We start from the raw sequence: 14,902 nt of genomic DNA, 5'->3' as shown, positions 1-14,902 counted from the left end.
ATTCTCAGAATTTTAAGGTTTGAGTGTTAAGGAGATTGCTTTTCCTGTTGGCTGATACCCAGTGGGAGCGTGGAGCAACATGTCCATGAGGGAGAACAGTAAAATTAAGTTGTCAGAAATGTTGTGTTTCATAACAGTGGGCAGTTGATTTATTGTAAGACTTCATGCAGGGTTTTGATGCATTTTGCTTCAAGTTCACTGTAGAGGAGAAATACTTCAGCTTTTCCTTTGTCTTTTACTAAGTATTTCCTCTAAGAGCAGTTTAAAAATAGGATCTAATTGTATTTTGATTGAACTTTGCTGTAAATTAATTTTTGTCCATGGAAAAGGCAGTAATTAAAAGACAGAAATGCTGGCTAGTGTTTGCTAATTGTTTTTAGTGTTTCTTTCAATACAATTTTAAGGTTTGTGATTGTAGCCTGTGGAGATGGTCAGTTCTCTGCATACCCGCTGACAAAGTACTGAGAGTCTAGAAATGGTGTCGTCTTCTGTTAATTGAGTGTTTATGCTTGGATGGTGATGAACAACCTAATAGTGGCAGACCACAGAGTACCAAGTGATTACTTCAGAAAAAAGAAAGGCAGGTTTAATATTTATCTCACATGCATGTGTTCCCTAATGCATATCATTACATAGCATTTTAGGAATAAGAAAGACTAATAACTTGAAATAATGGTTGTTGAATAGCTTTTTGTGTTGTAATAGTATTTGACAATTATGTTTTGAAAAGGAAATGGAGATTACAGACATGTTTGTGACTCACAAGTTTCTAAATGGTTGGATTTTTTATTGCCAATGATGTTTTAAAAGTCTACTCAAAAGAAAAATAATTTACATTTTAGCAGACTATACTGAAAAAAATGAAATCTAAGATGAATAAACTCTGTATTCATGCGCTAAATCACAAATGGAGATGTTGAAGCATTCATCATAGTTTATCTTTGCAATTCAATGAAAGGGCAACTTAGAAATAGCAGAACTGGAGTTCTCTCATTCATGTCCTTCCTAACACTGTGAAACTGTGAATTGGCAGAAGAGCAGGAATGGGGATGCCAGGATGAGTTACTCAACCTGTAGGCAGAATTTAAGCCATCAAGTGAAGTGTTGAAGACTTAATCTTTACATATATCCTAGAAAAATAAAAGTGAACAAAACCAAAGAACGATAAGAATCTCTAGGTAAGAATTCTAAACGAGAGGAAAAAATAGCCAAAAATGCAGAATTAGCAGTCAGACTGATGTAACTCAGCATTTTTGTTTCCCTCTCTCATCTTTCTGTACTAATATTTGATTGCTCCAAAAGATGCAAGCAAAGTTAAATGGACAGTGTTTTATTATTTGCAGATGAAAATCTTAAATAACTCCAGAAGGAAATAGAGTAATATCTTTCCTTCCTTCCTGGTACCCACAAAAGTCAGTAAGAAAACACTTCTGAATATAAAAATCAACCGGGATTGAAGACAGGAGAAATAACCCCTTTCAAACCAAAGTCAAATGCAGTAGCTTGAGAAAGTCTCAGAAGCAATCCTGTTTTCTTAACCTTATTTCAATGAATTTTTAAACTTATACCATGGTCTATTTCCCTATCCTACGCTGAACTTTTCTATAGTTGTACATTTTATGTGACCAAAATAATAACATGGACACCTGTGGTGAAAACAATGTCTATGATCCCATCCAAAATAAGGAGTCCAGGCACTGATGGATGTGCCTGTGTTCCTGGTACCCTGCTTTCAGGTATATTGATGAAGTGCAGGCTGTTTCACTCTGCATTCGTTTTATTGCTTGTAGAATCATTTAGGTTGGAAAGGACTTTTAAGGCCCTCAAGTCCAACCGTTAGTTATTAATTTTTAAGTGTTCATAGTTCTTGATCTGTGTATCCAGAATGGTCCTGTGCCCAGCAAATGAAGTTTCAGGGTTTGTAATGTAGGTCCTTTTATAATGGTTTGTTGGATTAAAGCTTTCAGATCAGGTGTGGGAGCTGTCAGCTTGCTGACACTGTGAAGCCAGGCTGGTTCATGAAACCAGGACAGCCAGTAATCCGGTTCGTAGTAAGATTAGCTGGTCAGAGAATGTTCTGAACCTTCCATTTGCAGTTTTCTTTCCTCTCAGTGTACCAGATAAAGACATCTTCTGGGAGCCAAAAATGAAAGAGGGAGGCAAACAACCAACATAATTTTAAGTAGGAACATGTGCATATATATTTATTTTCTTATTGTACAAATGGATTAATTCTTTCTTTTCTGTCTAGTTTCATGTTGTTAAAAATTATATAAATTCATGTATTTCATTACATTTTTCATCATAACTTAGATCATTGATAAATTAGTTCAAAATACCCCTTTTTAAATCTGACCATTTATTGATGGAAGAATTTTATAATCTGAAAGGGGTAGCAGGCAGATAGATAAATTTGGTATGCAGTGCAGCTTGCAGTGATGTCCTTTTAAGCAAAGGTGTAATAGCAGCTGCTGTGCAGGTGTTGAGTGCTGCCAGTGGTATTTGTTTCTGACCAGCCATGTTCTCTTTGACACCAAATGCTCTGTCTGTCTTGAGCAATTGCAGTGTGTGAAAAGAAAAAGGAATTATGAGGAGGAGGACTTGAAGTGGGATAAACATAAGTACAGTTTTTACTCATGTTGAAGGAAGTATTTGGATCTTAATTGTAGGTGCTGAAACACCAGCAAATTACAGATTTCTGTTTTTTTATGACATGAAGGACAAAATACTGTTAATACATTGTTTTTTAGATGTGGTTAATTTGAAGTAGATTTAAATGTAAATTATAGCAGCTTTTGATGGTACAAATGCTTAAAGTTACTTTGCAAATATATTTGGAAAGTATATCCTTTTAATTTGTAAGAGGTATGAATACAAAAAAATAACAGTATCAACCTGTTTGGGGAAGACTTTCTTAATTAAGTGATAAAGAGGTCATATCGCCTCAACCCTGTACTTAAGTCCATTGAAAATACTCAGTTTTGAAATGTGAGTAATTTGTAGTTGTACCAAGTACAGCTTTCTTCAGAACAGGATATAAAATATATTTCACTTTGTTTGGGTTTTTAAAAAAATTGGAGTTGCAGGACAAAAATATAACCCCATCTCTTGCCTGGTCGTGTCAAGCTTTGGTGGGTGATTCTGTTTTGTTTCTTTTTAATTATTGTGTATTAAAGTATATGCTTTATATTTATTTTTTTAAAGATATGCTCTGGGATGAGCATGGTAGAGTACCTAGGAAGATGAGTTTTCTCTCACTTTCTAATAGACGTTTTCAGTATTTTGTATACTGATACAGCTTTCCAGTGTTGGCAGCAGCTACAGAGGAGAAAGGCATTAAGATTTGGATCAGTGTCTTTAGAAGATTGTTTCTTGCTGTGCATTAATGAGATCTTTCCTACTTCAGCTAGCAGGCAGGAGCATTTGAATAACTTGATATTCTTTGAAAAATATTTCTTCAGTTGTGCTCAGGAAGATGGTTTTAATGTCTCATTTGCTCATCAGGAATTTCAAAAGCTCGTCTGTATCTCATTATATACTTTGTGTGTCTATCGCAAGCTCTTTCACTTGAGAGCCGCTCTTGGTTTGGCCAGGTTCCTCCCTGTGCACGCCTATCCCGTGTCCCAAAGAGGCTCTGAAAGGTGACAGAATGTGAGATGCCTCCCTGGTTTTTCACCCCCTGAAGGGCTGGGCTTACCCCCGTGAGGAGGCTCTTTAGTGAGTGCGCTCTCTGTCATTTGCAGGCCAGAGCCTCAGCAGAAAGCTCCCTCTGCACCCCCGCCTCCCCCCCCGCCGCCGCCTCCGCCCCTGCCGGAGCCCGCGCCGCCCGAGCCAGAGGAGGAGATTTTGGGCTCGGACGATGAGGAGCAAGAGGATCCCGCAGATTACTGTAAAGGTGAGTGCAGTGCACCACTGCTGAGAGGGTAAATACTGTCATGCCAGTCTTAGTTCTGGTTCTTGAGGGATTTTTAAAGAGCTGATCTTTAATCATGGAATTTACTTATACAAGAATTGGGAACAGCCCTTCATTTCAGGTCCTGATGCATAATTGTCTTCAGATTAGTTTTTCACTTAGCCATAGCTTGTTTATACATTTTTCAATAAATATACAAGTATGGCATCCCTGTATTCTTCCTTATGTCCCAAGTATAAGAATTGAGAGTAAACTTACCTTGATTCATGTGAATTGTAAGAGAAATTGAAGCACCCAAACCAAGACAAGCAACTCTTCTCATGCTCCAAAACATTCTAAAATGCCTTGGTGCCTTTACCCAAATTTATTTTTTAAACTGTATCTTTTTTTTTCCCCTTTCTTCTCTCACCTGCACTAGCCTAAGATGTTACATGCTTCCTTTCCACATGGTGTCTTTCACAGCTCTCGGCATTGTCTGAGGCTCTCTACTACATCTTCATTTTAACTCAGTTTCCTTAATTTTTGTATTGGTTATATTCAGTTTTTAAATATTGTTAAGTGCATAAAAGCATAACTGCGGTACAATGGTGTCAATATTTAAGTTTATTTTAAAGTTGTTGCTAAAGTTGCAAGTCTGTTTCCATTAGGGTAGAATGTGCACTGTACTTACATGAAAAACGATAAATAACAGTTCTGTCAACTCTGGGTTACTTATTGTAATAGATTTCAAGAATACAAATATACTTACATTAGAATTTTATCATTTCAGATCAATATTTTTAAATATACAAAAATCATTCTATGCGCACTTGACTATATCTGGTATTCTGTATTCCTCATACCAAGAAACACATGATAATGTCTTCTTAATCAGAAGTTTTCTGTATAAGCCTGGAAATGTGATTTTTAAGAATTCCCCATTCCAGCTTGGAAAAGTATTTTGTATTTACATATTTAACAGTGAAAAGTGACTATTTCATTTTGGTGTAAGAAGTTTTATTAATATATTCAAATGTCTAAGTGACTTACAAATGCCAGTAGTGAAAGTCAAACAATAAACTCAAACTAGGTGTCAGAGTCCACAGCAGGAAAAAGTAAAGCATGTTGCTAAACCATGCTTAAGCATTTTGGTTTGGTTTTTTAATTAGTTGTGTTAAAACACATTTGTTCCATACGATAACTCTTTTGGTGTCTTTAACATGTTCCATCAGTGAATAAGGGTTTGTTTAAACATCTGTGTACTTGTAAACATCTGTATTTCCTTGAGATTAAGCATTTCAAAGGTCTGACTTTATTCTATGAAGTAAGGACTGCATTTAATTTCAGACAATCTATTGTTGTCTGTTTTCCAGTATCCCTTTTAAAATGTCATCATCTGCAGAAGCTAGATCACAAACCAAAAAATAGTCTAAGTTGAGAGCCTGCTTATGAGTTACCTGTTTGACTAGGGCAGCTCAGTAATGAGATCTGTATACTTTTGAAATAAACTGTATGTTACACTAAGAATACTTGCAGGATTCCTGAAAAATTAAAGGAAACTTCTGTATGCATAAAAGTTCTTCTGATTTTTTTCTGATCCTGAGGGTTTGAATTTTTGAAAGTATATCAAGGCTGGTTCAAGGTTTGGTTCATTTGGGTGTCTTGATCATTACTTGTTTCTACGAGAGCAGTGCTTTTGCTGCTTCAGTAGAGGATTTACTTGTTTCCTGACCCTAATTTCCTGTCAGACTGAGCAGTGCATTTCCTTCTTTCAGTCTGCTGGCATGGAACTGAAGGGAAGGACACCATAAGGATCTGAATTCCATGACCATATTGGGTTTTGTGTATAAATTTTATATTCTGTATAGGGAATAAGAAAATTATTTGGTAATGAAGTCCAGAATGGCTTTTAGATACATTTTCCATTTTTTTGAGAGATGTTTTATTAGTTTGAGTGTATTTTTCTGTTTTGGGTAGCCTAATCTGTATTTACAGAGTGGAAGATAAAGATTTGGAAATTGCCATTTATTACTGGAGTGTCTCTTTTATTCCTAATTTTGTCTTCAAAATGGCAGTCTTCCAGGATCTTTGACTGAAGCCCAGAGCATACTTCATCTCTTCTCAACCACAGTCTGAAATTTCATAGGAAGGAAATTTTGATGATGACTATATAATTATTTTTTTTCAGGAATTCAACAAACAACTTGTTAGCTGTACTTCCTGTTGAGTATTTTTGTTACTAATTTAATTTTTAAGGGTATGTTACTGTGTGCTAGATTTGCATCTTGACCACATTACATGGTAATTATTAAATAGTCATAGTAGTGTTTTTTAATGAGGAAATTGGATCAGTTTGTATTAGCACCTGATGTGAAATAGACTGACTAGCAGCCATCGGTGAAAAGCAGATTAACTTCCGTTCCCTGGGGGCTTCCTCCAGGGCGTGTTTAAATCTGTGACATTCTGTTTGTGTCACTGAATTTGCATAAAATTCGTTTCAAATATTTATTTGATTAAGAAATGGAAATATCAAATGTCCAACTGCATGATTTTTTGAGGGGTACTTTGTAAAGCTAGTTTTTCTTCTCTGAAAAGCCTTGAAACACTTGATGATTTTTTCTTTCAGAGTCTGTTGTGTCATGGATGTAATTGGAATTTTTTGCTTCTCTGATCATCTTCTCTGCCCCCTGGAGATGTCTCCCATTCATCCAGTTCACAAAGGGAATAATTCCCTTTACAAACATAGAAGAGCCAGCTACAATTACCAATACATTCAGGAGACATCCAGGAATAATGATCTCATTTTTCTGACCCTCCTTCTTGCATGCATGTAGCTAGCTAGTTGTGAGAGACACTTCTTTTTCTGTGTGTGCTTCAGTGAATACTGCAACAGGGTGGGTTTATTTTGGTTACATTATCAGCAATGACACACATTGTATATTTTCCAATGCCAGTTTTGTTTTTCCAAAAGCCCGTAATTTTTATCAACTTGTTAATTTTGCATAGATGTTTTCTTGTTACTATTACTTAGAAATACTTCTGATGTCATGGAGAACTTAAATGGTTACATTCATCATAGGATGACACCAGTTTTTAAAATATGCATAACTAAGTGGGTTGTTACCTGTTTATCTACAACCTGTAAATGTATATGTTGCTGATGCAAATAAGCAGAGAGTAACATGTACAGGAATGGTAAGAGATAAACTGCTTCTGTTGTGACTTATGTCAATGGAAAGTATCTTGTGAAATATATATACTCATATGCTATATATGCTACCACTGTTGGCATCTGTCACATATGCTGGTGTGTTGCTATAATTAGTTATGACAGTAATGTAGGGATCAAAACAACATGAGTTTTACATATATAGTACTGTTATGCTTCCAACATGGAGAGTTTACTAAAACAACTTACCAAGCCCCAGTATATTAACTTTGTCTGATTTCCTTTCTATGCTGTTTTCTTTTGTCTGTGATGGGAGGAAACTATCACAAATTTCTGATTATTTTTTGACTCTGAAGCACAAGTATGCCAAAAGCTATTTATAGGGTCAGACTTAAAAGGCACTTGTTTGCCTGAACTATTCCTAGAAACCTATTTTTATGTGATAGTGTATTATGTGGAAGTCTCACATAAATTTTGCAGGTCATCATGTTCGATTCACTTCACATATGTGAAAAATCTTTTCATAATGGAAGGTAGAATTTCTGTATGTTCTCTTAACTTTCCTCTTGCATATATGACTTCATCATCCTGCACAGAATTTTGTGGGAAAAAAATTACCAAGTAATTATATTTTTGTTTGTTTGTTTTAAACCAGTCAAGAGCTGTCTTAAATAATGATTATATTTTTCCAGATTATTAAATATCTCCATCAGCTGTTACTAGAAGGATGCTTAAATAGACAAAATCAAATTTAGTTTTGATTTTTGTATCAGTACTGATTCATGTACTTGCATTTAATCAGCAAATTTCTATATTAATGAAGCTGCAATAGACTCAGCTTCATATGTGGCTGATACTGTTTCTGTTTGCAAATGGACAGTATAATAGTCAGCCCTTATTCTCAGTAAGTCCATGCCCCCCCTTCTCTACTGGAGAGTAAATCTGGTCAGGTATTCCAAAAGTGATCTGGTTTTTGATTTGGAAATAAGGAGTTCCCGCTTGGCAGTGTGGGCATCCTTACTGAGGTTGGCACAGCTCAGCAGTGGAAATGAAAGTATCATTTTGCTTTACCGGGTGAGTTGTCCTGCAGCTTTCATGAACATTTCCTTCCCAATGATGAGAGGGCTGGGGAGGTCTTCCCCGAGGGAAGGGTCAGCTTTTGGGTGAAGCTGTGTCTGCTGTTTGCTAAGCTTGCAGTTACACATTAGCACACATATATCAAAGGTGTGAGTTAGGTACACCAGCATCTAACACAATACGTCAGTTAAGCTTTATCCTTTTCCTATGTAATCATTATAATTCTGTAGCACAGTTGCGTTAAATTTATTAATCTGCTCTTACAGTATATAAAAAATCTTGCAGTTCATAAAAAACTGCTGAACTTATGTTAAGGCAAAAGATGTTATTAGCAATAAAGAATATAAACATATCCAGATTTGACATCACTGTTCCCACAGATAGAAGGAGATGAGAGAAGTCCCTGTTTTAAATTCAAGGAATTAAGTTATAAATTCACATTGTTGTCTTAACCACTTCTAACAAGATTTTCAGGGCATTCAAAACAGACCCAGAAACTTCGAGAAAGTAGTCTGAGGTTTTTCTGATTCTAAATGGGTTAGTCAGTAGCTGAGGATCCTGCAAAAGTACAGTTGGTCATGGCATTGTGAAGGACCAGAAAGAGACAAAGAAGTGGTTCCTTGAAAGCTGCTCTGAGTCTGCTGCTGGTGATGTCCTGGAGGGTTGCATGGTGCAGCTTTATTATTTGTTTGCAATTTAGGCAAAATTATGGATGTTATTGTTGGTCTGTTAAGGTATGAATAAATATCTTGTGTGTTCATTGTCTTCCCTGTGTTTAACTAGGAGTAAGAATGTCTCCCAAAATACAAAGGAAATAAAAAGCTCCATTATACCTCCTAGAAACCTGAGCTCTAGCTTGCTCTGTCCTGTTGGCTTTTCTGCCTAATGGGGTTGTGGAGAACCTGTGTAGTTGTTTAACTTTGGACTGCAGACTTCAGTAATGAAAAAGCAGTTCAGACAAAGCCTAGAGCTGCCTTTTTTCTCTTCTTTCTCCTCACTGTAAAACCCTCAGACATCAGATTCACATCCATTGCTGCTGTGAATCAGGAGCCAAGCAGAACAGCACCAATGAAGTCTGTGTTGTTCTTAACATTTTCTCAGGAAGTATTTTATTGCTGCTTTTATTATTTGATAACAAATGGGAATTAAACCAATCACTGTTGAGATTCTGCAGTCATCCAAAATATGTTGACTGGAGGGGCTTCAGATATGATAAAGAAATAATGTAGATCTTTTCTGTACTGTCTGTGAAGTGGAAGATAAGCCTGAGGAAATAAAGAACAGATGGTAAGATTACCATAAATAAAAGCCATAAGAGAGAAGGGTGAATAAACTCTACAGTAGTTACAGGACATGATTTTTTTCCCTCCAGGCCAAGCAGGGCAGAATTTTTACCATTAAAGTTTTCTTTATATTTCCTATTTATAGTACAGAACAATTTGAAGAGGAAAATTTACACTACAAGAGAATGATTTGAAAACCTGGGAATTATTGTTTATTTTCTAAATATTCTTTTTTTCTACTTGTTTTTTCATGAAAGGAGGCTATCATCCAGTGAAAATTGGTGATCTTTTCAATGGCCGATATCATGTTATTAGAAAGTTAGGATGGGGACACTTCTCTACAGTCTGGCTATGCTGGGATATGCAGTAAGAAAACTATTTATTTCCATGTATTTCTTAATACGTTACTTTATTTTGTTTGCATTAACTTTTATTTTATGTGCATGATGAAGTTACGTAAACTTTTAGTGTCATTTTGTGCAGAAAGATGCCTATAGTCTTATTTTGTCCTTGATTAATGGAGTAGTTTATAGAAGCTCTCAGAAATAAATGTAATCCTATTTTCTTTGACAAATTAGCTTTGCTTATTAAATTTGTATGTTGTCTTGAGCATGCAAGAATAAACTTAGATTATTTATTTTGTATCTTTAATGAAAAAATGTAATTATCTTCATTAAATGATAAAAACTGTAAGCAGATTCCTATTTTAGGGACACTAGCATCAAGGAGATTAAATACTCAATAAGTTACAATGTTAAGAGTATTGTTAAAAGTTGTCGTTAAGTGTAATTTCAGCATTTTCTGTACAAATGCGTTAGACTATGAAATATTCTATTTAAAATTTCCCAACCTTCAAAGTATGTTTATTTTAGCTTGGTATACATGTTGAAAATGTGTCTCTTCTTTTCAAGGGGAAAAAGGTTTGTTGCGATGAAAGTTGTAAAAAGTGCCCAGCATTATACAGAGACAGCCTTGGATGAAATAAAGTTGCTCAAATGTGTAAGTATTGCTATTGTAATACAGTGTTCAATAACAATAATAACAGTAAAAGTGAATTAAAAGAACCACAGAGAATTGATTCTAAAATCTTTGTTTTTTTACGTATTATCCTCTTCTGGCTTATTATGAGTTAACGTGTTTTCTGAAGCTCCAAAATACTTAAGTTTCTGTGGGAATCTAACTAATTAGTATTTTAAAGTGATTTTTTTCCTAAAATGTCAGTGTTTGCATTCTTGGTTTAGGTTCGTGAAAGTGACCCTAATGATCCCAACAAGGATATGGTTGTACAGCTAATTGATGACTTCAAAATTTCTGGAATGAATGGAATTCGTATCCTTTTGAAAACATGGCATTCTCATTAAAAATGTTCTACTGAACTAAGTAAGCATTTAGTTCTGGATTTTTTTCTAGTTAATCTTACTTGAAACGTGCAGAGTAGAAACACCAAAATGTATGTAGATGGAAAGAGAAGTGCAGTGCGTAAGGCACTCTCTGGAGTGCCAGAGAGTCTCTGGTTTTTCTGAACACAATGCAAAAGTAAAAAAGAAGTCTTATGTGTCCTGTCATGGTCAGGTGTAACTAGAGATAGATTACTTAAAAAATAGAGTTTATTGAAAACATTTGTAATAATTGAAGCTTACAAATATTTTTTTGTTCTAGACTGGTAAAGAGAAATTGTCAGTGTCGTGAAAAAGCTTATTTTCTGTTTTCTTGTGAGAAGTGTGAGGCTTCTCTTGTTCACGTAATCATCTTTTGGCCTGGTGTTAACCTTGTTTTTGGCAAAGGTTGTGAAGCTTTGCCTTTGAAAGCTTCCTTTAAAAAAGCAAAAGAGGGGTGGTGGAAAAAGAGAGAGATAATGTGAAATATAACTGACTCATTCTCAGGGTAAATTTTGGGTCTGTGAATATATTTGATTTTAGAGTCGAGCTAAACTGAGTTCTCCTTGCTAATTGTATTAGATATTTCAGCAGCTTATTATATTACTGTGCTTTCATTTACTGTTACAGCTGGACTCGTGTGTGCCCATTGTGTTTTGGAGCCCAGTAGCAGACCTCACTGTTCATGGGTATAATAGTGTGAGAGAGACAGTTCCTGCTCTAGGGAGCCTAATTATACATTGATTTTGGTGATGTGCCTTCAACCTTCAGCAGGTCAGATTAAGGTGCCTTTCACCAACTCCCATCTTCTAGGAGAGGAATGTAAAAGGTAACTGTCAGTAGATCTGAATGCTCACTAGAAAGCATCCTTTTGGATAGAGTGTGCAAGCAGTTTTCATCCCGTTCATCTGTCTGTTGACATTAGTTACAGAACCTTTGGGTATGTGGTGAGAATGAGAGTGTGGGGTCAGGTATTCTCAGTTCCAGTTAGGTGGGTGTCTAATCTCCTTTTCCTTTGCCTCATTTTTATTCATTTTCATCTGACAGTAGTACAGTTGAAGAATAATTACTTTTAGAAACCAAAAATTTTGATTTACTCTTTTATTGTGAAACAGTAATATGAAATAAAGAGTACAATAATGCATTCATGGCTATATGTAGAAATAACTCTTACCTGTTTATCAGAGCAATTTCCCAATAATGTTTTTAAACTCTTGCTAAGAATACAACTGTATTAAAGGTGAGGGCTGTTTCTAGGTGTGAAGAGTAAATTTTGTTAGTGATAATAATTTGAAAGCATATACAAACTTACATCTTTATACAGTATAGCACTTACACTGAGAAAACCGAAAGAGACCAAGTGCTAGTGAAAAATAAGGGATCAGGTAGCTTTGTATTGGCAGATTGAAACTGGACAGTTGATGTTGATTTATTCTATTTCAGTTTTGCCTTCATGTTGAAAACAGGCAGTACAGAAATTTTTATGTAGAAGACAAATGTTCCTGCCTTACTGAAAAGTACATTTTTCAGAAAAGTGCCAATGTACAGGATGGGCTGATGCTGGACTCAAATTTAAATTGCATCTGGAAGTCTGTCAAAGTCCTGACTGCCAGCAAAAATATGATACTGAGTATCTTATACTTTGAGTTTTCCTGAGAACAGCTTGTGCATCCTGAGTTATTTGAGCAGCACTTGGTTGCATTGATTATTTCATCAGCTCCTTTTTAAGTTCTAGGGAAAATAATCTTTGGTGTAGATTCTCTTACGATGGATCAGGTAATTGATTTTAATATTTGGTGCTGTTTACTTTTTAAAGTGCCATATTAGTGCTACATTAGTGTCACTGATGAGTTGCAGAGGTTGAGAGAAATAGAGTAATTTGAGATTTTTTCCATGCTCTGCTGTTTCCAGCTTCCTTTGGGCAAGTCACTGAATATCTGTTGCTTGACTGTAAAACAGCATATGCCTCATAGAGGCTTGATTATTGGTTGTGGAATGCATTTGAAAGCTAAAACAAGACAGAAGAGTGGTGGGTGAATCCTTTGGATGGCTAATACCACAAAATGTCATGGAGCTTCCAAACAGGGAAAATTGTCAAGAACTACATAGAGTAGAGCTGGGAATGTGCAGAGCCATTGGTCTGCACTGTGTGACTGCAAACTATCATCCTTCTCCTAGGAGCTGTAGTAAGTGTTTATATACAGAGGGATTTTAATAATGTGTTATGCTGCACTAGGCTGATAACTTTTTAGCTGCTTGTATATTTTGCAAAGATTGCAGTTACTACTTTTTCATGAAATAAAGGAATTCATGATCTTGGGCACTTCGGTGTTTTCAGTAAGTGTAAATTACTATGTTTGCAGTGGACTTTTTTTTAGAGCCATAATAAATGTTCATTTCAGTGTAGCATTTTTTTAATGAAAGATTCAGATAATCACATAATGGAACAAGTGTTTTGAGAGACAAATGGAAGAAGTAAGGAAACATTCCCACATAATCAGACATTATAATGATTGTAATAAATGTATCTCCAAATATATAGAGTATTAATTAAATGTCATAGTGCCTAAATGCTGCTGGTCCAAAAGCAGCTGAGATGCATCCTAAAGTCTTCTGTGCTGGTACTAGAGCTTAACTAGTCTTTAGCTTTTGTCATATTTCTAAATGCTTGAGTAATATGTATTTGCAGATAGATAGTTACAGGTAGGATTTGACTCAAGAAAGCACAGTTCTCACTTTAACCTGTCAGCTGAATATTGTTATATTTACTCTGACTTTTGCTGCCGTGCTTAGTTTTTCTTCTGTGAGGTATCCCCTATGCTGCTCTGAAGAGCATTTCACAAGAAGCATGTCTTCTAGGTGAGCTTCAGGGATTTTTTGCTGCAGGACTTTTTGGACCTGCTCACCAGTCAGGTTATTGATGCTGTAGGAGGATCCTGGGACTTGCAAGTCTGGTCTCCTGATAGTTAATGCAGAGGTTTTCGCACACTCTTTGTTCTGGACAGTCTGGCTTAAGGTTAATGTGTTTCAGATCAGGATAGTAAATCAGGCAGCAGTCACATTTCTGCATACCTACTCCCGACACTGAACCTGCTCTATATCTTCTCTCCGTTACAGTTGTCTCTCCAGTATGCAATATCCCTTGAGTTTGTCCAAATCCTCCCAGAAAGGGAGGAATTTCTTGTAATCTCTTTTTTTTCAGGTAGACATCACTTTCTGATGACCTTCCCTCTTTCTGCCTGCCTCTGCCATTCCTCTTACATCTTCCTTCTTGGTGCTCGCCCCTTGCCTCTCAGCTGTTTACTTCCCTACATCCCTTTCTCATCTGGTTACTGGCAAGGCTTAACATTTCTGTAAGTGCAAGGAATGTCAGGAATGTGCATCTGAGAGTGCAGCAGCAGTGGTCTGAAGGACTGTGGGCGGGTGTCCTATATTTCATTCCTGAATGTTGCAGTGTCCTGCCTTTTTGCAATCTGTGTTGCTGTAGCTTTGCAGCTTGACTGCGTGGGCTCAGTTAATAAGCCCTGCAGAGCTCATGCGCTCTGCTCATCCTTTATGGTGGCTGTGTGCTCTGCTAGTGACTTGTGTTCATTATGGGGTAAAGTAACCAAGACTGTTTCCTCTTCTGAATGGACTAGAGTTCTGACCCAGCTAATGTGAGTGGGGAATGACTGTTCAGTGTCTCCTCTAATACAGGAATCCAGGAATATGAAATGAGATGAACAGTTGGCAACAGTTGTGTTGCAGTTCTTCACAGTGTGCTTTGACCAGTCTTGAGACATCTTACTGTTGGTGTAATTTCAGTATAGAGGATACAGATGTTAAAACTTGAGTTACCTTTATGTGTATAGGTAGGTACTTCAGAAGCATGTGTATGATAAACTGACAGACAAGATAAGCCTCATTTTGGCACGAGGGAGTGACCCTTGAGATCATTGCCAAGACTCTAGTTAATAAAACTTAGAGAAGTTAGGTAAGATTTCTAACAGTGTAGATGTGGTCATCTATATGAATGGTTTCTGACATAGTCTAATTCATTGAGATTTTCCTGCAATATCCATCAATTAATTTTCGGTTGCTTACATTATTCTTTGCAAGGTTATAG

The 14,902-nt window shown here is 36.2% G+C and overlaps 1 protein-coding gene across 7 annotated transcripts in view; it reads left to right on the top strand.

Annotated features, from left to right (window-relative positions):
* LOC131592199 (SRSF protein kinase 2) overlaps positions 1-14,902 on the top strand; it is a 129,679-nt gene that overhangs the window by 83,114 nt on the left and 31,663 nt on the right. For all 7 annotated transcript variants that reach the window (XR_009280534.1, XM_058863547.1, XM_058863548.1 and 4 more), the window contains 4 exons: positions 3,744-3,895; positions 9,679-9,787; positions 10,333-10,420; positions 10,663-10,750. Coding sequence is in view for 6 of the 7 variants with exons in the window: in XM_058863547.1 (XP_058719530.1) it covers positions 3,744-3,895; positions 9,679-9,787; positions 10,333-10,420; positions 10,663-10,750 (437 nt within the window). In the remaining variant the exon portion in view is untranslated. The remainder of the gene's footprint in view (positions 1-3,743; positions 3,896-9,678; positions 9,788-10,332; positions 10,421-10,662; positions 10,751-14,902) is intronic.

The sequence above is a fragment of the Poecile atricapillus genome, chromosome W (genome assembly GCF_030490865.1).
Source record: "Poecile atricapillus isolate bPoeAtr1 chromosome W, bPoeAtr1.hap1, whole genome shotgun sequence".
In the NCBI taxonomy this organism is placed as follows: Eukaryota; Metazoa; Chordata; class Aves; order Passeriformes; family Paridae; genus Poecile; species Poecile atricapillus.
Note: the sequence above shows the minus strand (reverse complement) of the source record. Positions and strands in the feature narration are given on the sequence as shown.